The sequence below is a fragment of the Acinonyx jubatus genome, chromosome F2, assembly GCF_027475565.1.
Source record: "Acinonyx jubatus isolate Ajub_Pintada_27869175 chromosome F2, VMU_Ajub_asm_v1.0, whole genome shotgun sequence".
NCBI lineage: Eukaryota > Metazoa > Chordata > Mammalia > Carnivora > Felidae > Acinonyx > Acinonyx jubatus.
In genome coordinates this window covers 75,370,055-75,396,010 of record NC_069394.1, presented here as the reverse complement: position 1 = coordinate 75,396,010, position 25,956 = coordinate 75,370,055, and the positions used below count along the sequence as shown (strand labels likewise).

At 37.7% G+C, this 25,956-nt stretch overlaps 1 protein-coding gene across 1 annotated transcript in view; it reads left to right on the top strand.

Annotated features, from left to right (window-relative positions):
- RP1 (RP1 axonemal microtubule associated) overlaps positions 1-25,956 on the top strand; it is a 198,362-nt gene that overhangs the window by 51,798 nt on the left and 120,608 nt on the right. The window contains exon 4 of the mRNA XM_053208184.1: positions 23,321-23,484. Within this exon, the coding sequence (XP_053064159.1) occupies positions 23,321-23,484 (164 nt within the window). The remainder of the gene's footprint in view (positions 1-23,320; positions 23,485-25,956) is intronic.

The window sequence follows — 25,956 nt, the reverse complement described above, 5'->3', positions numbered from 1 at the left end:
AGGTAACTAATTACATAAAAAAATATCAGTTCAGTGTGAGTCATAAATCCATAAAAAATATGAGTTGCTATTTATTTCACCAGATAAAGACTGCCTCTACATAGAGTATGCTTTTTTTACATTAAGTGATAATGCTTTTCCCATTGAAAAGTGGAAGCTGTGGTGTTACGTTAGCTTCGGTAATGACCAGTGAGAATTTTGTAGACATAAAAGGGCTGAAATTGTGGAGAAATAATAGGGGGGAAGAATTCATTTTGTGCGTACTTTATAGTAGTGTCTGTGGTAGTCTTACAGATTTATTAAATGTAATCCTTCTGTGCTCATAAAGACTGCGAGTTTGGCTTTGCTATTCCCTTTTTATAGGTGAGAGAATAGAGCAGGCAGGTAAAGTATTTTCATCAATGGTGCACAGTATCACGCCAGAATTTGAACCCAGACCTTTGTGCTTGAAAATCTGCTACTTTTACTACACCTTTGTTCTTTTTATATGAGGAAAGAGTGGTAAAATGTTTAAAAAATTATTTAGTGCTCTCCCCAAAGAAGAGAGAGAAGGAAATTATTTTTCTTTTTAATTCGGAAAGAGAATGATATTTAGATGTATCAAGGAAATTGGGGAAATCACAATAGCTGGGAACATTTGGGAAAATATGGCATGTAGCATATGATTTTTAGCGGTTTTACTACATACGTTACATTACTATAATAACACTACCGGCTGGGCCCAGATGATATTGGGAAAAAGAAGTTGAGAGTGACATACATGAATTGGTAATGCACGACTGGGTAATGTTCTTAGTTAAGATAAATGGGTTGATATGCATTGAATTCTGAGATTTGGAATCGCATCTTGTATCATGTTTCTCTCCCAGTTCTAGCATGTTGCGTGGAACATGGTAAGCACCTGGTAAATGTGTGTCGGATGGTTACAGAATGCTTTTTCTTTACCCCTTATCTTCAGATCCACACATGTAGGGAGATAGGCAAAGAGGCTGAGGGATAGAACTGAGTTGTTTGTATTTGATGAAGCAATATTAAGTCATTAAAAAGGTCTGTGAAAGTGATTTTTTTCTTTTAACATTCAAATGATTAAACTTTTTTTTCACGAGACTTGCATTGAGAGGTAGAAGACTAAATGAAGCTTCAGAAGAAATTTAAGAATGTTACACCGACTTGGCTTTTGCTTTAAAAATGAAGTGCTAGCCTATTGTGTTTTGGAGCATACAGCCAAGTTCAGAATCTTGGAATCCAGGTGGAACGATGTAGTTACTGTTTATGCCCACAAGATGTCAGCTGTGCTATGCTTTGCCAGCAGCTCCGTTGTAGCACTCAGAAGGAGGCTTGCAAGGCCAAGGGAGCGCATCCAAGACTGGGACACTCTCCGGGCAGTGTGCTTCTGCTTCAAAGAAAACTGAGGGTCCATTTGTGCAACTCTCCTCCCCCACAAGTCTTAAACCCAGAGGGCCTATCAAGAATCAGAATTAGAGGAAATACTCTGTTAGTAGCAAGGAGCTGAAGTTCAAAAGTAGAGGCGATGTTAAAAATGCAACCTGTCCAAGAATCCTCAGAGTTGATCCCAAGGAAAGGTGAATTTTGAGAGAGTGGGGACAGCCCCAAATCCGAACTCAAGTTGAAACTAAGGTAATGAGTCATTGGTTCAGTGATTTCTACATGAAGTTTTCAGATATCTTCATCTTTCAGTGACATAAAGCACATGTCCCGTTTTCAGGGTTTATATTGAGGTTTCAAAGCCATGTTTCATGTTTGTGACACTCATTTTGTTAGTTTTCTCATCTGTAAAATGGGACCACCACTTTAAAGGTTTTATGACGTAGCTACCTTACAAGATTGTTGTGAGAGGATCACTTCAGGGAATGATTGTAAAAACGTTACAGTGTGCTTAATACATTTTAGCTGGTTGGTTTTTTATTTACAATTTAAATTTTGTTACCCTTTTAAAACATTGAGGTATAGCTAACACACAATGTTATATTAGTTTCAGGCACACAACATAGTGACTTGGCAACTCTATATGCTATGCTCTCTAGAAGTTGTAGCTACCATCTGTCACCATATAACACTATTACAATACCACCAACTGTATTCCCTGTGCTGTACCTTTTATCCCTGTGACTTATTCATTCCATAACTGGAAGCCTGTACCTGCCGCTCCCATCCCATTTTGCCCCTCCCCCTCCCCCCTGCCCTCTGGCAACCACCAGTTTTTTTGTGTGTTTACGGGTCCGTTTCTGCGGTTTTGGCTTGTTTTGTTTTTTAGATTCTACATATAAATGAAACCATACGGTATTTGTTTTTCCCTAACTAACTTATTTCACTTAGTGTAGTGCCTCCCAGGTGCATCCATGTTGTTGCACATGGCAAGGTTTCATTCTTTTTTATGGCTGAATAATATTCTGTGTATGTGTATACCACTCCTTTATCCATTCATCTGTTGTTGGACATTTGGATTATTTCCGTATCTTGACTATTGTAAATAATGCTGCAATAGACATAGGGGTGCATATATCTTTTTGAATTACTGTTTTTGTTTCCTTTGGTGGCATTACTGGGTCATATGGTATTTCTATTTTTAATGTTTTTGAGAACCTCTGTAATGTTTTCCACAGCAGCTGCACCAATTGACATCTCCACCAGTAGATGGAGGTTCCCTTTTTGCCACGTTCCCTTCGCCACTCGAAGGTTCCCTTTTTGCCACGTCCTTGCTAAAACTTACTTCTCATTTTCTTAATACTAGCCATTCTGACAGGCACGAGGTGATGTTTCATTGTGGTTTTAATTTGCATTTCCGTGATGATTAGTGATGTTGAATATCTTTCAAGTATCTGTTGGTCATCTTTGGAAAAATAACTATTAAGGTTCTCTGCCCATTTTTAATCAGATTATTTATTTTTTTGGTGTTGAGTTGTAAGTTCTTTATATGTTTTGGATATTAACCCCTCATTAGATATATCATTTGCAAGTATCTCCTTCAATTCACTGCATTGCCTTTTTTTGTTGTGTTGATGGTTTCCTTTGCTGTGCAAAACCTTTTTATTTTGGTATGGTCCCAATAGTTTTTTGCTGCTGTTTCCTTTGCCTGAGAAGACATAGCTAGAAAAATGTTGGTAACAGCGATATCCAAGAGATGAATGCCTTTTTTTGGTTGTTGTTTTGTTTTAAAGGAATTTTATGGTTGCAGGTCTCACGTTTAGGTCTTTAATACATTTTTAGTTTATTGCTATGTATTGTGTAAGAAAGTGGTTTAGTTCCATTCCTTTGTATGTAGCTCTCCAATTTTCTAACACCATTTATTTAAGACTGTCTTTTCCTGATGGTATATTATTGCCTCCTTTGTTGTAGATTAATTGATCATATAGGTGTGGGTTTATTTCTGCCCTCTCTATTCTGTTGTACTGATGTATGTGTCTGTTTTTGTGTCAGTACCATACTGTTCTGATTACTGTAGCTTGTAGTATATCTTGAAATCTGGAATTGAGATACCTCCAACGTTGTTCTTCTTTCTCAAGATTGCTTTGGTTATTTGAGGTCTTTTGTAGTTCCATACAAATTTTAGTATTGTTCTCGTTCTGTGAAAAATGCTGTTGGTATTTTGATTGGGATTGCATTGAATCTATAGATTGCTTTCAGTAGCATGGACATTTTACCAATATTAATTCTTCCAATCCATAAGGATGGAGTATCTTTCCATTTGTTTTCTTTCATTTCTGTGTTCAGTGTTCTAAAGAATAGGTCTTTCAGCTCCTTGGTTAAATTTATTCTTAGGTTTTTTTTTTTTTTTTTTTTTTTGGTACAGTTGTAAATGAGATTGTTTCCTTGATTTCTCCTTCTGCTACTTTGTTACTAGTGTATAGAAATGCAACTGATTTTTGTATATTAGTTTTGTATTTTGAAACTTCAGTGAATTCATTCACCAGTTCAATAGTTTTTTGTTGGAGACTGGGGTATTCTAAATATAGTATCATGTCATCTGCAAATAGTTACAGATTTACCTATTATTTACTTATTTGGATATCTTTTATTTCTTTTTCTTGTCTGACTGCTGCAGCTAGAACTTTCAGTACTATGTTGAATAAAAGTGGTGCAAGTGGACTTTATTGTCTTATTCCTGATCTTAGAGGAAAAAATTTCATGTTTACACCATTGATTATGATGTTAGCTGTGGGTTTGTCATATGTGGTCTTTACTATGTTGAGGTATGTTCCCTCTAAACCCACTTTGTTGAGAGCTTTTTTAAAATTAAAAAAAATTTTTTTTAACATTTATTCATTTTTGAAACTGAGAGAGACAGAGCATGAGTGGGGGAGGGGCAGAGAGAGTGGGAGACACAGAATCATAAGCAGGCTTCAGGCTCTCAGGTGTCTGCATAGAGCCAGAAGCGGGGCTCAAACTCACGGACTGCGAGATCATGACCTGAGCTTGAAGTCAGATGCCTAACCGACTGAGCCACTCAGGTGCCCTGAGAGTTTTGTTTTGTTTTTTTTTTAAATTATGAACAGTTGTTGTATTTTATCAGATGTTTTTTATGCATCTTTTGAGATGATGAAATGTTATTTTTCTTTCTTCTTGTTAGTGTGATGTGTTCGTGAATATTGGGCCATTCTTTTATCCCTGGAATAAATCCCATTCGATTGTTGTAAATACTTTTTAAAAATATATTGTTGAATTTGGTTTGCTAATACTTGGTGAGGATTTTTGCATCTACGTTTATCAGAGATACTAGCCTGTAGTTTTGTTTTTGTTTTTTTTTGTTGTTGTTGTTTTTTTGTAGTGCTTTTGTCTGGCTTTGGTATCAGGATAATGGTGACCTTGTAGAACAAACTGGGAACTTTTTCTCCTGTATCTTTTGGAATAGAAAAGAATAGGTATTAACTATTTTTTAAACGTTTGGTAGACTCCGCCTATGAAACCATCTGGTGCTGGGCTTTGTTGGGAGATTTTTGATTATTGATTCAATGTCATTACTAGTAATTGGTCCCTTCAAATTTTATATTTCTCTCTGATTTAGTTTTAGGAGATTATACGTTTCTAGTAATTTATCCTTCTAGGTTGTCCAATTTGTTGGCATCTAAGTTTTCATAATATTTTCTTATAATTCTTTGTATTTTTGTGGTGTTGGTTGTTATTTTTCCATTTTTGAGTTTATTTGAGTCTTTTCTCTACGTGTCTGTCTGTTTTTATGACGAATCCAGCTAAAGGTTTATCAATTTTCTTGATCTTGTAAAATAGCCAGCTCTTAGTTTCATTGATTTTTTTTTCCTGTTATTCTGTTAGTCTCTATTTCATTCAGTTTTGCTTTTATCTTTAGTATTTTTTCCCTCTACTAGATTTGACTATTCTTCTTTTTCTAGCTCCTCTGCTGTAAGAGTAGGTTGTTTATTTGATATTTTTCTTGTTTCTTGAGATAAGCCTGTATCACTATAAACTTTTCTTTCAGACCTGCTTTTGCTTTGTCCAAAAGATTTTGGATCATTATCTTTTCATTTTCATTTGTCTCCTCCATGCATTTTTTGGTTTCCTCTTTGATTTTATGGTTGACCCATTATTGTTTAGTTGCATGTTGTTTAGTCTCCATGTATTTGTGTTCTTTTCAGATTTTTTCTTATAATTGATTTCTAGTTTCATGCTATTGTGGTCAGAATAAATGTTTGATATAATTTTAGTATTCTTAAATTTTTTGAGACTTGTTTTGTGGCCTAATATGTTATCTATCCTGGTTAATGGTCTGTGCACACTTGAAAAGTTACCAGTGTACTACATGGGTTACAGTGTTACCAGTGTATTCTGCTGGCTTTGGATGGAATGTTCTGTACATATTTGTTAGGCCCATCTGGTTTAATGTGTCATTCAAAGCCACTGTTTCTTTGTTGAATTTCTGTCTGGATGATCTATCCATTGATGTAAGTGGGGTGTTAAAGTCCCCCATTATGATTTTATTACTGTCAATTTCTCTTTTGGTATCTCTTAATGTTTGCTTTATGTGTTTAGGCATTTTGTGTTGGGTGCATAGATATTCACAGTTGTTATATCCTCTTGTTCGGTTGATTTATCCTTGTGTAGTGCTCTCTTTGTCTATTGCTACAGTCTTTGTTTTAAACTTCATTTTGTTTAATAAGCATTGCTCCGCCAGGCTTTTTTTGCTTCCGTTTACACAATACATGTTTTTCTGTCTGTGTGTGTCTTTAGGTCTGAAGTGAGTCTCTCATAGGCAACATATTAGATGAGTTTTTTTTTTTTAATCCATTTGTCACACTATGTCTTTTGAATGGAGCATTTAGTCCATTTAAAGCAATTTGGGGTGCTGGGTAGCTCAGTTGGCTAAGTGTCTGACTCTTGGTTTCGGCTCGGGTCATGGTCTCGTGGTTCGTGGGTTCAAGCCCCCCTTTGGGATCTCGGTTGGCAGCACAGAGACTGCTTGGGATTCCCTGTCTCCCTCTCCCTCTGCTCCTCCCCTGCTGTCTGTCTCTCTCAAAATAAATAAGCATAAAAAAATTTAATGATGGGTATGTCAAATGGTATTGCTATTTTGTTAGTGTTCTGATTATTTTGTAGTTCGTTTCTTTCTTTCTTTCTTTCTTTCTTTCTTTCTTTCTTTCTTTTCTTTTCTTTTCTTTCTTTTTTCTGTATTCCCTTTGGTTTGATGGCTTTGTTTAGTGTTATGTTTGGCTTTCTTTGTCTTTATTTTTTATGTATTATAGGTTTTGATTTGTTGTTACCACTGGGTTCTCATATAACATGTGTATAGCAGTCTGTATTAAGTTGAGGGTTGCTTAAGTTTGAACACATTCTAAAAGCATTAAGTTTTTATCCCTCCATGTTATTCCTACATATATTTTACATCTTTTTATGTATCCCTTGACTGATTTTTTTTAGATACAATCATAATCGATTATACTGCTTTTGTATTCTAACCTTCTAACCATAAATTTATAAATGATTAATTTACCTTTACTATAGTTTATATTTACCTGTGGAACTTTTTCTTTTCATAATTTTCTTCTAGTTATGGTCTTTGCTTACCATTGAAAGCATTCCCTTTAACATTTCTTATAAGGCTGGTTTAATGGTGATGAACTCCTTTTAACTTGTTTGTCTTGCGCATTATGAATGGCAGCCTTGCTGGATAGGGTATTTTTGGTTAGAGGTTTCTTCCTTTTAGCACTTAAAATGTATCATGCCACTTCCTGCTGGCCTGCAGAGTTTCTGCTGAAAAATCTGCTGATAACCTTATGGGATTTCCCTGTATGTAACTGTTTCTTTCTTCTTGCCACATCAAACATTTCCTATCATTATTTTTTGTCAGTTTAATTATTACATATCTTGGTGTGGCCCTCCTTGGGTTCATCTTGTTAGGGGCTTCTGTGCTTCTTGGACTTGGATGACTGTTACCTTTCTTAGATGAGGGAAGTTTTCAGCTATTTCTTCAAATAAGTTTTCTGTCCCTTTGTCTCTTTTCCTTCTGAGGGTCCCATAATGTAAATGTTAATATGCTTGATGATGTCACTGGTCTCCCTTAACCTTTTCTAATTTTTTATTATTCTTTTTTCTTTTTGCTGTTCAGCTTAGTTGCTTTCTATCGCCCTGTCTTCCAGATTACTAATTTATCTTTCTGCATCCTTTAGTCTGCTTTTAATCACCTCTAGTGTACTTTCAAATTTCACTTCTTGAACTCTTCAGGTCTGACTCGTTCTTTCTAGCTCATTGTTGAAGTCCTCATTGAGATCCACTCTTTTCTCAAGTCCAGTGAGTATTTTTACAATTACTCTGAATTTTTTCTTAGGCATATTGCTTATCCTTGTTTCATTTAGCTCTTTTGCTGGGATTTTTGTCTTGTTCTGTCATTTGTGACACATTTCTTTGTCTCCTCATTTTGTCTAACTCTGTTTCTGTGTATTGAACAGATCAGCTACATCTGCTCGTCTTGAGAGTAGTGGTCTTGTGTACAAGACTAGGTCATGAGTTATCTGTTAGCACAGTCCTTCCTGGTCTCTAGAATCAGGCTCTGTTGGTGTCCTGTGTGGGTTGCATGTATGCTGCTCTTGTGACTGAGCCACTGTTGCCTTCAGCCTAACTCAGTTGCAGTGACCCATTTTGCCCACGGCGGGTGCACCGGGCAGGGTCCTCGTGCTGTTGAGAGGCCTGTCTGACGTCACGCTAGGCTCTTTGGTGGATGGGGCCAGCAGTAAGACTGGCTGTCTGCAGTTTGCTTCCTGCCTCAGCTGCAGGTGCACCGAAGGACAGGGCTTGCTCTCTTGGCTTGCTCTCTCTCTCAGCCCAGGAGGCTGGGCTATGAGAACCGCAGGGCTCACTGGTGTCTGGGGTTATCTATCCCCTCCCCATTTTCTTGGTTCCTGCCAGGGATCCTCACGTGGTATGGCTGGGCAGGAGCTGCTTTGGAGGGATGCTGCTAAGGCAGGTAGGTTGGGTGGGGCGGTCCGCAAGGGAACACTGGGGTAGGGCATGTGGTGCTAACAAAGTAGACAGGAGCGTGTTAGCACTGGCTCCCACAAACATCTGGCTATCTAGACTGGGGGGTGGGAAAGAGAAACGGCGTCTGGCAGCACTTTTGTTTCTGGAAAAATCTCTTGAAGATCCTACCCCTCCAGCACATATTCCAAGATTAGTCGGTGAACCTTCCCGTATACCTCAGGTGATTTTCAAAATGCTGCTGCTTTGCTGTGTCTAAGGCTGAGTTATTTATTGTGCTGGATATTTACAGAGTAGAGACTCAGTTTCCTATTGTCTGCTAGCTCTTTTGGCATTAAGCTCACTAATTTGTAGAGTTATTGGAGTTAAGCCCTACTGATTTTTATTTATTTATTAAAATTTTTTTTTAATGTTTATTTATTTTTGAGAGGCAGAGCACGAGTGGAAGGGCAGAGAGAGAGGGAGACACGGAATCCGAAGCAGGCTCCAGGCTCTGAGCTGTCAGCACAGAGCCCGGCGTGGGGCTCGAACCCACCCCACCGTGAGATCATGAACAAGTGACTGAGCCACCCAGGCACCCCTGATTTTTAAAGCTCCCAAAGTTAAGCCCTACTGGTTTTCCAAACCAGATGTTCTGGAGACTCATCTTTCCAGTGCAGGTCCCCAGTGCCTGGGGTGCTTAGTGTGGGGTCTGATCCTCTTGCTTCTCTGTGCTTGCGGCGCCCCTCCTGTTTGTGGATAGTCCTGCCAGGAGTTTAGTTCCCAACTGTGTCTTTGCCCCTCATACCTTTTTTGATATGGCCTTTTTTCCACAACTAACTGTGGAAGGTCTGTTCTGCTACAGGTCATTTTCAGAGTTAGTTGTACAGATAGAGCTGTTATCTTAGTTTGTCCATGGAGCAAGGTGAGCCCATGATTCTCCTAATTTTTCTTCCCGAACTATCACATGTTAGTTCTTTTTTTCAGAAGAGCCATTAGTGTCCATGACTTTTAAAAATACACTTTAGAAAATTTTATTTCTGAGAGAGTGTGTGTGTGTGTGTGTGTGTGTGTGTGTGTTTTATCAAATAGCTAGGTGGACCCTGGCTGCTGGCATGCACTACCGTGGCCGCTGGGTCTCACCTTGGTTGCCCAGCAGTGGAGGCTCATTGTCAGGAGTCAGGCTGAGAGCATGTAGAAGCACAGTGAGCCCAGTGGTGCAGGCCAGTGACAGGAAATTGGGTTGGAATCAGGCCCACAATCGTCAGTGGGTCTGTCTGTTGGCGTGCACCCCGTGGCTGCAGGGTATTCCCACAGGCATGCACGTGGCAGTGGAGGCCATGGTGAGGGTTGGGCTGGTAGCATTCAGGTGCACAGCTGGCACCTCTGGTTAGCCACAGGTGAGCCCAGTGGCTCAGGCTGGTGACTAGAAATCAGACTGAATCTGGGCCTACAGATAGCCGTAGGGGCCTTGGCAGTCAGCATGCAGTGCCATGGCACCAAGAACTTGCCGTGGGCCTACATGTGGCAGTAGAGCCTGGTGACGAGAGGCAGGCTCTTTGAGAGCAGGTACGTAGCCAGAGATGCTGGCCCTGAGCGTGCATGGTGGAGGTCAGCCACAAACGTCTAGACTGGCATCTTGCGCTCGCACAGCTTTACAGGCCTGTGCGTTAGCTGCTGGTGTGGATCCCAGTCTTCAGAAGGGGTGGGTGGGAGGCAGTGGGGAAGGGATCAGGTGGCTGGTACGTTTAGACACAAGTGCCTGAGGGGAAGAACTGGTGAAATCTGGAGGGGGCCTGTGGGGGCTGTGCTGGCCATTGATCTCTTCAGTGGTGAAAGCTGCTCAGATCCTCTGGGGAGCAGGTCAGTTGAAACCGTGATCGCGCTTGGGCCACAAGGCTTATACTGGGAGCCCCTGTTCTTAGTCCTTGTTCCTCGCCGTCTCTGTATGTCTCAGCCTTACCAGTCTCTAGGTGGGGTGAAACCAAAGTGGGTCTTTCAGGTGGTGCCCCAAAGGGCAGGGGGAGCTGTTTGTTCACCCTGCTCTCCCTTTCCTGGTGAGGGAAATTTTTGTCGCTGTGGCGTTTCCTATGGGTGCTGGGCGGTGGTGTCCTGGGTGATGAGATGACATAGACCAAATGAAGCTGTATTTTCCTTTTTGTGTGGTTGTTTTCAGGTGTTTGGTTCACTCTGTTGCTGAAGTTGCTCAAGTGGATTCCTGAGCTCTCCCAGAGTTGTTTTTGCTTGGATAGCTGTCTAATTGTTGATCTTTGTGGGAGGATGGAGACGGGGTCTCCTACTCCATCATCTTGGCGATGTCTCTCCTATCAGAGTAGTATTGATGGATCGCTGGAATCTATAGACTACTACATAAATAAGAGTGCTTAAAGCTAAAGGTGAATCAGTATAACCAAATAAATTAGGATGTTAGATTCATGGAGAAACATGACTTGCACATTGCAGGAATTTTATTACATTAAGACTGAAAATGGCTAATAAGAAATGAGTGACATTTAATTCTATATATTCACATAAAGGAGTACACATACACACACATGCATACTTATGTGCAAAAAATATCCCATGTATTCTTTTTTTTTTTTTCCAACGTTTATTTATTTTTGGGACAGAGAGAGACAGAGCATGAACGGGGGAGGGGCAGAGAGCGAGGGAGACACAGAATCGGAAACAGGCTCCAGGCTCTGAGCCATCAGCCCAGAGCCTGACGCGGGGCTCGAACTCACGGACTGTGAGATCATGACCTGGCTGAAGTCGGACGCTTAACCGACTGCGCCACCCAGGCGCCCCTATCCCATGTATTCTTATGAATGTGGTGTAGAAAATTCAAAGGAATAATTCCACCTCATTTATATGATATTGGGAATACTCGCGTTTAAATGTAAGGCAGTGGGAATTCTGTCAAAAAAATAGAATGACTTGGACCAACAGAAAGCTCTGTAGATTTGTTATTTCATGGCTTTGCTTACTTTCTCTCTGTTCACTCATTATTTTACACTGATGTGCATACTGAGCTCTGGCCTATATTTCATTGAACTTATGCTCCCTCTTTCCACCCTTCTGGAAGGTACGATATAGTGTAGCACTGTGTGGTTTCAGGCTGCCACTCTATTCCTTCAAAAGGTTATTGTTGGAATCAGCCTGATACACCTTGTTGGCGGTCCACCGGGTGTAATTCTAGCATAGGCTTTGACCTGGGCTAAGTTGGGTTAACACGAAGTGTCTAATTGATATGAAGTATGTGGAGTGATATGGAACATCTTGATAGCACTGACTTAACCCTTGAGTGTCTTGAATGAGATAGGAATGGGATCCTCAGTGACTGCCTAGTTGGCAGGTATCTGCAGACAGCTGGTCCACTAGTTTCTGTAGGGCATTAAGAGCCAAAACCACATAGTAGGCCTGCACTGGCCGATTATCTGGCTCAGTTCTTTGAATGGTGAATCCTTCCTTTTATATTTTTATTTTTTATTAAAGTTATACATGTATAATTAGTTTTGAAAAGTCAGAAGTACAAGGCTCAAGAGATGCCTGGGTGGCTCAGTCGGTCAGGTGTCTAACTTCAGCTCAGGTCATGATCTCTCGGTCCGTGAGTTCGAGCCCTGCGTCAGGCTCTGTGCTGACAGCTCGGAGCCTGGAGCCTGCTTCTGATTCTGTGTCTCCCTCTCTCTCTGCCCCTCTCTTCTCTCTCTCTCTGTCTGTCTCTTGAAAATAAACATAAAAAAAAAAAGGAAATACAAGCCTCAAAATAAAAATAATAGACCACTTTCTGACCTTTTACATACCTAATTCCGACTCCATAGAGGCATCTACTTTTTAAAACTTTTAACTCTTTCTTCTGTTATTTATTTCTGAAAATACTGATTTTTTTCAATTTTAGATTTTGTTTATTGATCTCCCACCTTCTACTTCTGTCCCTGTTCCTCCCAATAATGTTATAATTTTTAAAAATCAGGGCACCTGGGTGGCTCAGTTGGTTAAGCATCCAACTTTGGCTCAGGTAATGATCTCCGGTTCGTGGGTTCGAGCCCCGCACTGGGCTCTATACTTATAGCTTAGAGCCTGGAGCCTGGTTCAGATTCTGTGTCTCCCTCGTTCTTTGCCCTTCCCCTGCTCATGCTCTGTGTCTCTCTGTCAAAAATAAATAAACATTTAAAAAAAAATCACTATTCAGAGTTTTTATTTTAATTGCCACGTAAATATTGCTTCTAAATTGAGCCGCTTTATGTGCTTTGACTGTATGTATTTCCTTTCTTGACTACTTCTTGTTTTCCCTGAAGTTAAACATTGATTATCACGCACTCATTACAGCCCTTCTCCAGGGCTGTTAATCTGTTATCAACATAGATGTGTGTGTCAGTTCTTTTATTCTATTTTTCCCTCCTTGGGGACATTAGTTGTCTTGGAGGCATTCTTCTTAAAGTTCCTTCATACCCTACCCCATCTCTTTTCATCCAAGACGGAATGTTTGCTCTCCACACCTATCATTCTGAAGCTTTTCTTCAGCAACATCCTGGGAATCTTTCCCTCTCTATATTGAATGTCCTATTTCTTGAAACCCACATATTAGTTTAGGTATTAGTTTTGATAGAACAAATTCTCTGATAGTTTATAGGGAAGAATGCACAGAAGGTAAAATTTTGGGAGATCTTAAATATATGAAGCTACCTTTATTCTGTTCTCATATTTAACTGACAAAAGTGATACAGCATTATAGGTTGGAAATAAGATTTTGAAACCTTTCTTCGTTTGTCTTTATCTTCCAACCCAATGTGAAAAGTGCTAAGCCATTCTCATTTCTGCTTCAATCTATTTGACTCTCTTTCCAAAAAGCTTTTAGGACCTTCTGTTTATTCTGGTATTCTGAAATTTCACACAGATGCACATTGGTGTAAGTATATTTTTCATTTGCCATACTAAGCATTCAGTACCCCATATTCTTCAGTTCCGGAGATTTGTTTTATAACTGTTTCTTTGTCCTTTCATTTTAGATTTCCCACTATGAATATCATCTGAAGATGATGAATCTCTGAATTAGTCCCTCAATTTTTCTTTCCTGTTTTCCTTTTTTCTCTCTTTTCTAAAAAAAAAATCCCGCTTTATTCAGGTATAACTTACATTTAATAAACCCTCCAATTTTGCCTATGTTTTAATGGTTTTGACAAATATGCAGTCCTGTAACCAGTACAGTCAAGATCTAGAATATGTACATCACCCCAGAAAGGTTTTTCATGCCCCCTTGCAGTCAGTCTCCTTGGAAACCACTGATTTATTTTCCGTAAGTTTCATATTTTGTCTAGACTGCTGTGTTAACAGTATCATATGGAATGTAATCTTTGATGTCTGTTTCTATCACTTAGCAAAATGCTTTTGAGATTCATTAATGTTGTTAACCTGAATCAGCAGTTTTTCTTCATTGCTGAGTGTTATGCCATTATATGTTCATTTATCCATTCACCAGTTAAAGGACATTTATTTGTATTATTTCTAGTTTTTAGCTATTATGAACATAAGTTATGTAAACATTCATATATAAGCCCTTTTACAGGGCATGCTTTTATTTCTCCTAGGTAAATATCTAGAAGTGAAATTGCTAGGTTGTATGTTTAACTTTATCAGAAATTGCCAACTGTTTTCACAAGCGGCTGTACCTTTTCATATCCCCACCAGCAGTGTATGAGAATTCCAGTTGCTCTGTATTCTTCTTTGTACTGGGTATTATCGGTCCTTTCATTGCAGTGTGTGTTTAGTGATGTCTCTTTGTGGTTTTAATTTGCATTTCTCTAGTGACTATTAATGTTTGCCGTTGACCTGTCTTTTGTGGTACAGTGTCTTTTCAACTCTTCTGTTGGGTGCTTGTAGTCCTAGTCGTGTATTCTGGGCACAACATATTCAGATATAGGTTTTACAGATATTTTCTCTCAGTCTATAGCTGGCCTTTTCTTCCTTTTTTTTTTTTAAATGGTGAGACTTTCAATAAGCAAAAGTTTTTAATTTTGGTAAAGTTCAGTTATTTTCTTTTTGTGGTTTATGTCTTTCAAACTCTATTTGGGAAACCTCTGCCTGGCCCCAGTCATGGGATTTACTTCTGTGTTTTAGGAATTTTTTAGTTTTAGTTCTTATGTTGGGTCTGTTTGACCCATTTAAAGTTATTTTTTTGCATATGGTAGGAAGTAAGGGGCAGGGCTCATTTTGTTTCATGTGGATACCCAATTATTCCATCACCTTTTGTTTAAAAGAGAATACTTTTCCCATTGAAATACTTTGAATTGGAAAGGATAGTCTTTTGTTGAAAATCAGTCCACCATATATATGTGGGAGTATTTTCTGTATTCCCTGTTTTATTTCACTGATCTTTGTTCCTATTTGTATGCCCAAATATACTGTCTTGATTACTATGGCTTCATAGTAAGTTTTGGAACCAGATAGTGTGATTTTTTCCAACTTTGTTCTCTTTTAAAATGGCTTTAGTTACTCTATGTTCTTTTATTTCTCCCCTCGTCATACTCTGTTCAAACCATAGGTAGAAACCAAAGCCCAGAGTAGCTAGCTTGGAATTTTCCCTCACTGCTGACTACAGAGCCATTGAAGTAGGTCTTGGTCCTTGTAGTCCTTGATGAAAACAGAGACCATCGAAGAACTCGGTCAGGTCAACTTAGTGTGCAAAAGAGTGCAACAGAGGACCGTACACAATGATCCTGTCCATTTTTAAAGCAGTCCATTTTTGTCTTTGGCTTTCAAATTGGTATTTTGCTACTTTAGGAGGGAGAAAGCAAAAAGAAAGCCTTTTGTGGCATGATTGAAGAAACAGTTCTTTTCTATTAGTCCCATATCTCTTACTACTCAGAAGTTATTTATTTTATGGCTACTTCTGATTTCATACAATCAATCTTCTTCAAACAATAGTAGCTGAGATTAAACACTCTTTGCTTGTTGCTTTGCTTGGAATAAGATTTCCAGTGGTTTAATTCCAAGTATTTGTGATTTATATTTGGCTAACACCCACCAATGTAAATTTCCTTATAGACCCTGCTGTCTACATAACTATGTCCTGAAGGCCAATCCCCTTTCTTTTATGTTTCTTTTTATTGCTGCATATATGAATTGTAATCATTCAGGCTTGTAGATGGGAACAGGCACTATTTCTGTAGTTTTATACTTCAGGATATTAATTTTAATTTGTATAAACATTTGATTCTTTGAAATTTACAAAGCTGATAACAGTATTTGTATGTAATTCTTAAGCAAGTCATTAGCCTAATTCATTCTTTCCCAACTTTCTTTTCATTATTGCCTTTTGAAAAAAAGATTTTATTTCTAAGTAATGTCTACACCCAACATGGGGCCTGAACTCACAGCCCCGAGATCAAGAGTCACATGCTCTACCAACTGAGCCAGCCAGGAACCCCTCATTATTTTTAAGAAAGAAATTAAATATGAAGGAATAATATTTTGTTGGAAAAAGTTGAGTTTTAGAAGAGCCACAAACTATTGTAATAGTTAAGCTTTTTGTCCTTTAAGAACCAGTTTTCCTCCTTTGAGAGTGATATTGCCCCCATTGAGAATGCATGGTCTAGTTGATAGAAAAGGTAATTCAGTGACAATTACAATGGTAATAACTTTCCTTTATTAAGTGACTCTTATGTATCAGACACTGTACCATGTGCTGTACACATTTATCTGATATAGTTCTCATAAAAATCAAATGAGTGTATAATTTCCATTTTTTGAATAAAGAAACTGAGACAGAGGAATTGTTACCTTATCTAAAACTGAGTTTCAAAGTGTAGATCTCAGTATACTTCTGTGACCTCAAAAGTCTCCTCCTCTTATTTTCCACCCCTCACAATGATATTATTCAAATTAATTGAAAAGTCATGCTATTTTGTGGCCACAGACACATAATTTACTGTGGCGTTTGAAGTTCCAACATACTGACTTCTAGGAATGGTTCTGTCCTTCCTGTTTGACATTGCTGGTAGGTCATCAAAGAATTTTTGGTCTGTGAGTCGCTTATAGTTTACTGGGCAGAACAGTTGGCAAGTTGATTGTAAGAAATTGTGGAAGCATAAAAGAATAATTCTAGAGAGGATTTTTGTAACCACAGAAAACCTTATTTTGTCTCTGAAGAATTTAGACACAATTTCCCTGTATTCTGATGTTCCTAAAGAGCTCTTCATGTATAGTATGCAATTCATCATTTAAAGTTCTATTTTTTTCCCTTTTCATATTTGCCCATTTAAAAGGGTGAAAATAGTATGATAGAAATCTAATTGTGTAGGCAAATATAAAATGAAAAGTTAACCTTTCCCCAGGTCTAACTTCTAAAAGCTACTCAAAGAGGTCTTCAATTTTCCCCCTAATTTTAAACGCATATGTCACCATCTGTATCTATATATCTGTGATATCCTTTTTATTTGTAAAATTGAGATTCCATGTAAAATTGTGCCATGTATTGCTTTAGTCATTCTTTTATAATCATTGTACTGTGTAGCATTTCATTGCAGCTTTTTTTTGTGATTTGTCCTGTGTATTATAAGCTACGTGGTTTGTCCAAATATTAACTATTCCAAGGAATCTTGAAGAATATCCTTAGTACACATAGTTTGTCATCTTTGTGAGTATATTTCTACAGTAAATTATAGCAGTAAAACTCTTAAGTGACAGGGCATGTGTTGTAAATTTTCATACATGTTGCCAAATTGCCCTTCAAAAAGGGTTCAGGAAAGTACACTGATGCCAAACAGTGTGAGAAGGCCCACTCTTACACCACTAGATATTCTAAAACTTAAGATTTATGCCAATCTGATAGGTGAAAAACAATGTCTTGTTTTGATTTGCCTATCTTTAATTGTAAGGGAGGGTAAGCATATTTTCTGTCTTTGCTGCTTTGTGTGTGTGTGTGTGTGTGTTTTAATGAATTACTCATTCATATTGTCCATTTTCCTATTGTGAAATTCATGTTTAGCTTAGTTTTATTGATTGTATGAGATGTTTGCAAGTGAAAGAAATTAGTTCTTTTTCATCTGTGTGGCTGTTTTCCCAACGTTACCAATTTCAGTATGGCTTTTATAAGTTTTTGTTTATTTGACATTTAAAACAATCAATTGTATTGAGGTATAATTTACATAAACAAAAGGCACACATTTTAAGTCTCCAGTGTAATTTGTTTTGACAGTTGAACTTACTTGTGTAACTGCCACTTCACTCAAGGTCTGGGATAATTACATCATTCCAAATAGTTGCTTCGTGCTCTTTGCAGGTAATTGCACCACTCCTGGCCCCAGAAGAGAATTCATTTGCTTTTTGTTACTGCACCTAAGTTTGTCTTAGAAGCTTTTATGTGTAATCAGATAGTGTATATTCTTTTGTGACCAAGATTCTGATCAGCATAAAGCTTGCTATTCACCCAGCTTTTCGTATCCGTATTTTGTGCCTTTTAATTGCAGAATTATATTTGTTTATATAACAGAATTCGCTTATGTTGTCACTTTTTGTATTAGTTTCTGAGGGCTAGCATAACAAATTATAGGAGACAGTGTGGCTTGAAAATGTGAGTTTATTCTTTCACAGTTCTGGATGTTAGAAGTCTGAAATCAGGATGTTGGTGGTCTCATGGTGTCGCTGAGAGCTTTGGGGGAAAAAGTCCTCCTTGCCTGTTCTTAGTGTTTGGTGGCTGCCGGCAGTCCTTGGCATTCTTTCATTTGCAACTGGGTATTTCCAGTCTTTGCCTGGTATTCTTCCCTGTGTCTCTTTGTCTCTTTTCCTCTTTTTATAAAAGCACCAGTTACAATTAACGAAGTCTACCCTACTCAAGTGTGACTTCATCTTGGTTGTATCTGTAATGACTGTTTCCAAATAAGCTCACATTCATAGATACCAGATGTAAGGACTTGAACATATCTTTTTGGGGACACAGTTCAACCTACAACTGTTCTCCTCTGGCACTGGAAAATTTATGTCCTTCTCATGTGGGTAATGCATTTACCGTACTCTAACAGTCCTTCAAGTCTTAACGATTCCAGAATCAACTTTAAGTATAAAATACTCATCTAAATATAATCATCTCAAAAAGTTGAAAATTTCATCTTTTATTTCATCTGGATCAGGTATGGGTGAGACTCTGGGTATAATCTGGGTATAATCTCAGCCAAAATTGCTCTCCATCCACAGACCTGTGAAACTAGAAAACAAGTTATCTGCTTCTAAAATACAGTGATGGGGGGTGTCTCAGTCAGTTAGCTGTCTGACTTCAGCTCAGGTCATGGTCTCACGGTTCCTGAGTTCGAGCCCCATGTGGGGCTGTCTGCTGTCAGCACAGAGTCTGCTTCCGATTCTCTGTCCCCCTCTCTTTCTTTCTGTCACCCACTTGCACTCCTGCTCTCTCAAAAATAAATACACATTAAAAAATAATAAAATACAATGGCGGGACAGGCATAGATAAAAACGACACTCCCAATCCCGAAGGGAGAAATTAGAAGGAAGAGAGGGGTCATATGTCCCAAGAAGTCTAACCCAGAAGGGCAAATTTCATTCATTTGGAAGTCCTGAGAATAACCCCTATGGTGTACTGCTTTGTTCCCTCAGTCTTACTAGGGGAACAGCCCCATCTCCTTGGCCAGCAGGATGCAGCCTTGCCCCAGAGCAGTTACTCTACTCACTTTGGCCCTCAGAGTCATTCTTCTTTTATTTCATTACATCTCTGTCCTTTTAATCTGCTGGAATAAAATTCTTGAAAATCTTGTTGGTCTTCCATGGATGTCATGGGAATCCCCATCATTAGGCGCAAGAGTACTCTATAGAGTCTTCCTGGATAACTAAGTTTTTCTCCTGGCTTCTGATGAGAGAGTTGATTGAATCCATAAATCGCATGCCTGATCTCTTTAGCAAACAGTTTTCCTGCCATGTCCTTGGCTCTGTTTTCAGAACAGATATTTAGATTCGTTGAGAATTTTCTAAATTATTAAGTGCATGTTCCCTTTTCCTTAACAATTCCTGCCTTAATTTATCTCTTTCCTCTTGAATTTTACCATAAGCAGCAAGGAGAAACCAGGCTACCCTGGTTTCTGCATGTTGATTGGAAATCTCACCTAAATCTCCAAGTTCATCATTACAAGTTCTGTTTGCACTCCTGAATAATAGAGCACAATTCAGCCATGTTCTCTGCCACTTTCATGGCGAACAAGACTACCCTTTACTCCAGTTTTCAATAACATGTTTCTCATTTCTTTCGTTTTCAATAACAAGTTTCTATCATGAATGGGAGTTTAATTTTTCCAGATGCTTGTTTTTGGGTCTGTTGAGGTGATCAGGTACATGTTCTCCTGTTAATGTGATGAATTACATTGATTGATTTCCAAATGTTTAAAAGCTTTCAGTTCCTGGGATAAACCTGCAGATGGTGGTTAACTTGATTTCCTAGTATTTTGTTGAGAACATTTTCATTTATAATCATGAGGGTTATTGCTCTGTAGTTTTCTTATTATGCCTTTGTCTTTGGTATCGAAGTAATGCTTATCTCATGTGATGAGTTGGGAACTGTTTCAAGGGGTTTGTGTAGGATTGGTCTTTTTTTTTCTTGAAGGTTTGGTATAAAATTCACCATCTGGGCCTGCAGTTCTTTGTGAAAAGAAATTAACTACAAGTTTATTATTTTTTTGAATATATAGGACTATTCACATTGTAGAGTTGTTCTATATTTGATATGGTGTTTGGGTCTTTCATCAAGCTCTTTGTCCATTCCCTGCATCCTGTTTTTCTCCAGTCCATTTACTCACCCCTTCAGCCTACTCTGTTTCAAATTAGGGTCTAATGGGATATGAAGATTAAGAAGGTTTTTTTAGAATTTCATCTCCTCACCTTCTTTCTCCCATAATGTTGCTGGGCAAGCTGGGTTAGGTGTCCTCCAAATTCCTAAAATCTTCTGTTTCACTCTTCTCTTGGCTTCTACTTAACAGAGATTACAGCATGAGGTTTTGCACCTTCTTTGTTTAATTTGAACTATTTTTTCTTGCCAGTTCTTTTTAAAATTATGGTTTTTGGTGCATTTGTAAATGGGATTGGTTCCTTGATTTCTCTTTCTGCTGCTTCATTAGTGGTGTATGCAGCAGATTTCTGTGGGTTGATTTTGTATCCTGTGACTTTGCTGAATTCATGTATCAGTTCCAACAGTTTTTTGGTGGAGTCTTCAGGTTTTCCCAAAGTATCATGTCATCTGTGAAGAATGAAAGCTTGACTTCTTCCTTGCCGATTTGGATGCCTCTTATTTCTTTTTGTTGTCTGATTGCTGAGGCTAGGACTTCCAGTATTATGTTGAACAGCACTGGTGAGAGGGGACATCCCTTTTTTGTTCCTGATCTAAGGGGGAGAGTCTCAGTTTTCCCCCATTGAGGATAATACTAACTGTGAGTCTTTCATATATGGCCTTTATGAAGTTGAGGTATGTTCCTTCTATCCCTACTTTCTTGAGGGTTTTTATCAATAAAGGATGCAGCATTTTGTCAAATGCTTTTTCTACATCTATTTGAGAGGATTGTGTGGTTCTTAGCCTTTCTTTTATTAATGTGATGATTTGCAGATACTGAACCAGCCCTAGAGCCCAGGAATGAATCCCACTTGATTGTGGTGAATAATTCTTTTAATGTATTGTTGGATTCAACTTGCTAGTATCTTGTTGAGAATTTTTGCCTCCATGTTCCTCAGGGAAATTAGTCCATAATTCTCCTTTTTAGTGAGGTCTTTGGTTTTGGAATCAGGGTAATGCTGGCCTCACAGAATGAGTTTGGAAGTTTTCCTTCCATTTCTGTTTTTTTGGAACAGCTTCAAAAATTATTTTTCATATTTATTTTGTTAGCTTTTCTATGATCTGGCCTCTCTTATCCAAAATCTTATATTAAGAAAGTTCTGGGACACTGGGTGTCTCCGACTCTTAATTCTGGCTCAGGTCATGATCCCAGGGTCCTGGGATCGAGTTCCTCACTGAATGTGGAGGCTGCTTGAGATTGTCTGTCTCTCCCCCTCTGCCTCTTTCCCCTGCTTGTGTGTTCTCTGTCTCTCTAAAAATAAACTAAAAAAGAAAATACATTAAAAAAAAAGTTCTGATTTTTTTCCCTTTTAGTATGTTGGCCTTAGTACCTTGTATAGGTTACAGAATGACAGAGGACAAAGACATCATTTTATGTTTTCCATCTACTCCTCCCCATGACACTGGACACCTAGTCGTGACTCAGTGACTTGTTGGCTATTGATTGATTGGAGTATAATTTATAAAAGTAAAGATGAGTCTTGGTTCATGATCCTTACATTCTACTCCAGTTTTTACAACATTCCCTTCCAAGGTTAAGGTTTTAATGATTTAAAGAGGTGCAAGGACCTATGGTAACCTGACATCATATTTCATTATATTCTTTTTTATTTCTATTCCTATACTTTTTATCTTTTTCCATCTTAGTTGTTGGAAAATGCAATTTCTTTCCCTATTGATTTGGTCCTTGTACATTTAGCAAGTATTGATTCTTCCCTGAACTCTTTCGGTGCATTTCTAAGAGAGCAGAAGCTGAAGAGCTTTATTTCATTTTATTCAAACAAGCACTAATATACTAGTTATTCTGTAGGAAATAGCTAGAATTTTCCCAGTTATGTAGTTTGTAATTGCGTTCTAACTGCTTTTGCCATTGTTAAAGATAGCCTGTTATCCTCTTTCAATTTTTAAAAATGAGGTTATTTACTGATTGTCCGCCAAGATGAGTTGGTAGCCTAACTTGGATTTTTGTCATGTGTTGGAGAAATAAAGTAGAATTTCCTGTTTCAAAATAGATTTTTAAACACATGCATTAACTTAGCATACATTTATTGTACTATGTAAGTAAAACTTAAATTTGGAATGTGATTACTATTTGAATAAGATGGGAAATAAACTTTAATTTAAATATGGGAGAGAGAAAATCATAGTCCAAAGAGTAATTGTAATTTAAATCCAGGGTTCTGAAGTTTATTGCCTCACATTCTTACTTCTTTTATATAATCTTGAGTGTATTCCCTAATTTCTCATTATTTCAATTTTCTTATTGATTAACACTTGATGTTTATTCCAAAGAAACCTAATTAAATTAAAATTCTAGTTAGTAATATCACACCACTATCAATGTAGCTGTAGTGTTTCGTCAATCTTAGTTATATTCATCATAGCCATATATTTTCTAGCACTGTGCTTATTTGTTGCTGGGATATAAAATTTATTTAACATTTGTGGAACTCAGTTACTTCGTCTATTAATTAAGGATACTTAAAACAATAATTGAAGAAATTGCCAGATGACTTCTTAAATTCCTTCTAATTTAAACCTTTTATGATTTTATAAATTTTATCATTTATGAATATATATGATTTTATGATATATAAATTTATGACGTTATGATTGCCTAAATATGATTATATTATTTTATGCTTATATAAATTATTACATTTTTTTTTACTTTGGAAAATACCTAAACTCAAAAGATCTTAAAAGATGTGATTCTGAATGCACATATTACATGTCAGAGCTGACAGTATTAGAAATATTTTTTCAAAATGCAGGGGACTTAAGAGAAGCTATGTAGTACCTCTCTTGGAGTCCAGGCATGACCAAGTATGGCAGGATAATTGTATCTTTCTAATTTTATTATTAAAGATCTTCTAGGAAATATCCTCACAGTTACGGTATAGGACATGATAGTTTTATTGAATATTTTAAAAACCAAATCTAAATCTTGTGTTATAGTACTTTTCCAAAGGAGATGGAGTAGAGTAAGTTATGTCTGTTCAGAATTTTCCTGGCTTTATGATTATCTGCTCTTTTTATAAGTTGCCTTAGTGTTGTGTGTTATTTGTGCTTCTATAGGTAGTAACTGGAAAGTTTCCATAATCACCAGTGACTTGCCAAATTCAGGGACCAGCTCACAGGTTTATATTATACTGTATGGACAACATAGAAGTTCAGCGCCTATATATCTTTGTGGAACAGATGGAGCTCAATTTCAGGATGGCCATGAAGACATATTTACTGTAAGTAATAAAATTGAGTAAAACCTATTAATGCAAATGATACAGCAAGTTGGTACTTTGGAATGAATGCAGTCTATCAAACTGGTGCTTTCTGTTATAACACCATGGGTCCTGTAGAAGGCCAATCAAAGGTAATTCATGGCAGTTTTGTTTAAGCAGATTAGACACAAGTAAAACTGCAATACAGTAAGAGACAGTAGCTGGAGAGAGATACTAGATGGTCAACCTTTATTGTTTCTCTACTTGCGGCTGTCAGGGGCAAGGGCTTATCCCTTTCAGGCTGAGGCTCTAAGAGATAAGGCTCAAAGTCAAAGTCATGAAGGAAAAAATACAATTATCAAATAAAGGAGAGCAAAGATGTTGTAATCAATTTATTAGGTCATGGCTAGACACATTGAGATCAAGATTAGGGAGAAATAGAGGTAGCAGGGGAGACCAGTATCAGACCAGTTGTTAAACTAAAGTCAGAAAGATTAGCAACCAAAGGAAAGACTCGAAAGGAGTCAAGTACCTTGCACTTTATAGGTATTTAATAGTATCTGTTGAATGAATGATTGGATGCATAGAGGGATTGTTTTGAATCATGTAGAAATAGAGAATAAAACCACAATCAGAAAAGGGTATCCTTACATATCTTAAATCTTTGTAGTATACTCACCTCCATGTGATCCTGGGTGTTTGGTTTACTACAATCAGTGTACTCAGCCGACATATGTCATAGGAGAGGCTGAATCATGTGGAACCAAACTAATAGTTTAGTTTGAACTATCCTTTCCATATTTTCTATATGAATCAGTATTGAAACTCTTTCTTGTGTTGATGGGCACTGCAACTAAAAAATGAACACTGACATTATTTTGCGTCTGTAAGAAATAGTTTTAGAAGTGACTAAAGATATACAAAAGAGTCTAAGTTGTTTTTTTGTTTGTTTGTTTTGCTGTTAGTTCATGTGTACCTTTGATCAAGGTATATACCTTCGCATGGTGTATAGGGTTAAGTCATTCAGAATTCTGTACTAACAAAGGTGCACCTATAACTCTTTATTCCCATTTTCTTCTCCCACAGAAGATCATTTTCATAGTTTGATGCTTCTTATTTTCTGAGCACTGCTACCTACATTTCAGGTCTTTTCTGTTGTCTTGCTCTTTTTTTTTTGTTTGTTTTTGTTTATTATTTTGAAAGAGAAAGACACAGAGAGAGAGAATGAGTTGGGGAGGGGCAGAGAGAGGGGGGAGAGAGAATCCCAAGCAGGCTCCATGCTGTCAGTGCAGAGCCTGACGCGGGGCTTAATGTCATGAACCATGAGATCATGGCCTGAGCCAAACTGAAAAGTTGGATGCTTAACCGACTGAGCCAGCTAGGCACCCTGTGTTCTTCTTCCATGAGCCCTAGGATTGATAGATGTATATCTCGTTAGTAGAGGTAACGTCTTCATTAATTTTAGGATCTTGTTGTTGATTTTGATCATAGTTTTCATTCATTCTGATAAATTGGTTTCTTGTGAGTGTTCTTAGGTAAATTGTGTTTTCCCTTATTTCCTATTGTTTTCTTGCGTAGATATTTTTTATTGTGGTAAAATCCACAAAATAAAATCCACCATTTTAACCATTTAAAAGCATGTCATTCAGTGGCGTGTATATTCACAGTGTTGTTCCACCATCACGACTATCTAGTTCCAGAACATTTTAGTCACCCCCAAGGAAACCTCACTGTGCAGTCTCCAGTCCCTTTTCCCCCAACCCCTAGCAACCTCTAATGTACTCTCTGTCTTTAAGGATTTGCCAGTTTTGGATATTCTGTGTAAATGGAATCATGTATGGCCTTTGTGTCTGGCCTCTTTCACTTAGCATAATGTTTTCAAGGTTCATCCTTGCATGTATTAGTACTTCTTTCCTTTTTATGGCTGAATAATATTTAATTGTATGGAAATACCACATTTTGTTTATCCATTCATCTGTTGGTGGATATTTGGGTTATTTGTACCCTTTGGCTATTGTGAATAGTGCTGCTGTGAACATTCGTGTGTAAGTAATTTTTTTATTGAACACTTGTTTTCATTTGAGTATATATTTAAAAGTGGAACTTCTGGGTCTTATGGTAATTCTGTGTTTAATGTTTTGAGGAACAGCCAAACTGTTTTCCACAATGGCTCTATTATCTTACATTTTCACCACCAAAGCATGAGGGTTTCACTCTCTACATTTTCACTAATGTTTGTTGTTGTTGATTAAAACAATTTTAGCTAAGCTTTTTGGGTGGGTGTGAAGTAGGATCTCATTGTCATTTTGATTTACATTTTCGTACGAAGTGATATTGAATATCACTTTATGTACTTGTATGCTAGTTGTATATCTTCTTTGGAAAAATACCTATTTATATCCTTAGTTCATCTTTAATTGGGTTGTTTTTCTTTTTGTTGTTGACTTGTAAGAGTTCTTTATATATTCTGAATACTAGACCCTCATCAGAAAT